This window comes from Musa acuminata, unplaced genomic scaffold (genome assembly GCF_036884655.1).
Source record: "Musa acuminata AAA Group cultivar baxijiao unplaced genomic scaffold, Cavendish_Baxijiao_AAA HiC_scaffold_871, whole genome shotgun sequence".
NCBI lineage: Eukaryota > Viridiplantae > Streptophyta > Magnoliopsida > Zingiberales > Musaceae > Musa > Musa acuminata.
The window spans coordinates 12,501-15,000 of NW_027021094.1; the positions used below are offsets into that span (position 1 = coordinate 12,501).

At 40.8% G+C, this 2,500-nt stretch overlaps 2 protein-coding genes across 2 annotated transcripts in view; both read right to left on the bottom strand.

Annotated features, from left to right (window-relative positions):
• Window positions 1-1,984, bottom strand: part of LOC135664682 (photosystem I P700 chlorophyll a apoprotein A2-like) — a 2,455-nt gene extending 471 nt beyond the window's left edge. Inside the window, 2 exon segments of the mRNA XM_065177032.1 lie at window positions 1-1,716; window positions 1,718-1,984. The exon segment at window positions 1-1,716 is cut by the window's left edge and continues 471 nt beyond it. Of these exon segments, the coding sequence (XP_065033104.1) occupies window positions 1-1,716; window positions 1,718-1,984 (1,983 nt within the window).
• A 25-nt stretch (window positions 1,985-2,009) lies between these two features.
• LOC135664685 (photosystem I P700 chlorophyll a apoprotein A1-like) overlaps window positions 2,010-2,500 on the bottom strand; it is an 879-nt gene continuing 388 nt past the window's right edge. The window contains exon 1 of the mRNA XM_065177035.1: window positions 2,010-2,500. This exon is cut by the window's right edge and continues 388 nt beyond it. Within this exon, the coding sequence (XP_065033107.1) occupies window positions 2,010-2,500 (491 nt within the window).

Below are 2,500 nucleotides of genomic sequence, written 5' to 3' on the forward strand. Positions count from 1 at the left end.
AAATCCAGTAGCCCAAACAAGATGTCCAAATAAGAACATCCACGCCCATACGGATAAACTATTCATACCAAAAGGATTATATCCATTGATAAGTTGTGAAGAGTTTAACCATAGATAATCTCTTAACCATCCCATTAAATAAGTGGAAGATTCATTAAATTGTGAAACGTTACCCTGCCATAAAGTGATGTGTTTCCAATGCCAATAAAAAGTAACCCACCCAATGGTATTTAACATCCAGAAAACTGCCAAATAAAATGCGTCCCAAGCAGAAATATCACAAGTACCGCCGCGTCCTGGGCCGTCGCAAGGAAAACTATAACCGAAATCCTTTTTATCTGGCATTAACTTGGAACCACGTGCATCTAAAGCACCTTTTACTAAAATCAGTGTAGTTGTATGCAAACCTAGAGCAATAGCATGATGAACCAAGAAGTCCCCAGGACCTATTGTTAAGAAGAGTGAATTACTATTCTCATTAACAGCATTCAACCAGCCCGGTAACCATATGCTTCGACCTGCATTGAATGCTGGGCCATTCGTTGAAGATAAGAGTACATCGAACCCATATGAAGTCTTACCATGAGCGGATTGTATCCATTGGGCAAATATAGGTTCAATCAAGATTTGTTTTTCCGGAGTACCAAAAGCGAGCATAACATCGTTATGAACATAAAGGCCCAAGGTATGGAACCCAAGAAACAGGCTGGCCCAACTTAAATGAGATATGATAGCTTCTTTGTGGTCTAACATTCTTGCCAATACATTATCCTCATTCTGTTCTGGATTGTAATCTCTAATGAAGAATATAGCTCCATGAGCAAAGGCTCCTGTCATGATAAACCCTGCGATGTATTGGTGATGAGTATATAACGCAGCTTGAGTAGTAAAGTCTTGTGCTATGAATGCATAAGCAGGTAAAGAGTACATGTGTTGAGCTACTAAGGAAGTAATAACCCCTAAAGAGGCTAGAGCAAGACCTAATTGAAAATGAAGCGAATTATTGATTGTGTCATAAAGACCCTTATGCCCACGCCCTAATCGACCCCCTGGAGGAATATGTGTTTCTAAAAGATCTTTGATACTGTGCCCAATCCCGAAGTTAGTTCTATACATATGACCAGCGATCAGGAAAATAAATGCAATAGCTAAATGATGATGAGCAATATCGGTCAGCCATAAACTTTGCGTTTGTGGATGAAATCCACCGAGAAGGGTTAGAATGGCAGTTCCTGTTCCTTGGGAAGTACCAAATAAATGGCTACTCGAATCAGGGTTTTGGGCATAAAGATTCCACTGACCCGTAAAAAGTGGTCCCAACCCTTGAGGATAGGGTAATACATCTAAAAAATTATTCCATCTGACGTACTGTCCCCTGGATCCTGGAATAGCGACATGAACTAAATGTCCTGTCCAAGCCAAAGAACTCACTCCGAAAAGTCCTGACAAATGATGATTTAGACGAGATTCGGCATTTTTGAACCACGAAACGCTTGGTTTCCATTTTGGTTGTAAGTGTAACCAACCCGCTATTAAGGATATAGCAGAAAGAAATAATAGAAAAAGAGCTCCAGTATAAAGATCTTCATTAGTGCGTAATCCGATTGTATACCACCACTGATAAACGCCGGAATAAGCGATATTCACTGGACCGGTAGCACCTCCTCGAGTAAAGGCTTCTACAGCTGGTTGACCAAAATGAGGATCCCAAATTGCTATGAGCAATAGGTCTTACATGTAAAGGGTCTTGTATCCATGACTCAAAATTTCCTTGCCAAGCTACATGAAAGAGATTTCCGGACGTCCACAGAAAGATTATTGCTAATTGCCCAAAGTGAGAAGCAAAAATGTTCTGATAAAGACGTTCCTCAGTAATATCATCATGACTCTCGAAGTCATGTGCGGTAGCAATACCAAACCAAATACGACGAGTAGTGGGGTCCTGAGCTAAGCCTTGGCTAAACCTCGGAAATCTTAATGCCATAATGCCTTTCAAATCCTCCTAGCCATTATCCTACTGCAATAATTCTTGCTAAGAAGAATGCCCATGTTGTGGCAATTCCACCCAGAAGGTAATGGGTTACTCCTACAGCACGTCCTTGTACAATGCTCAAGGCTCTAGGCTGAGTAGCAGGAGCAACTTTTAATTTGTTATGAGCCCAAACGATGGATTCAATGAGTTCTTGCCAATAACCACGGCCACTGAATAGAAACATTAAACTGAAAGCCCAGACAAAATGAGCACCTAAGAAAAAGAGACCATATGCAGATAATGAAGAACCATAAGACTGAATTACCTGAGATGCCTGTGCCCATAAGAAATCTCGAAGCCACCCATTAATAGTAATGGAACTCTGCGCAAAGTTTCCTCCTGTAATATGAGTTACTACCCCTTGATCACTTATAGTACCCCAAACATCCGACTGCATTTTCCAACTGAAATGGAAAATAACTACGGAAATCGCATTGTACATCCAGAATAGACCTAAGAAGACATGAT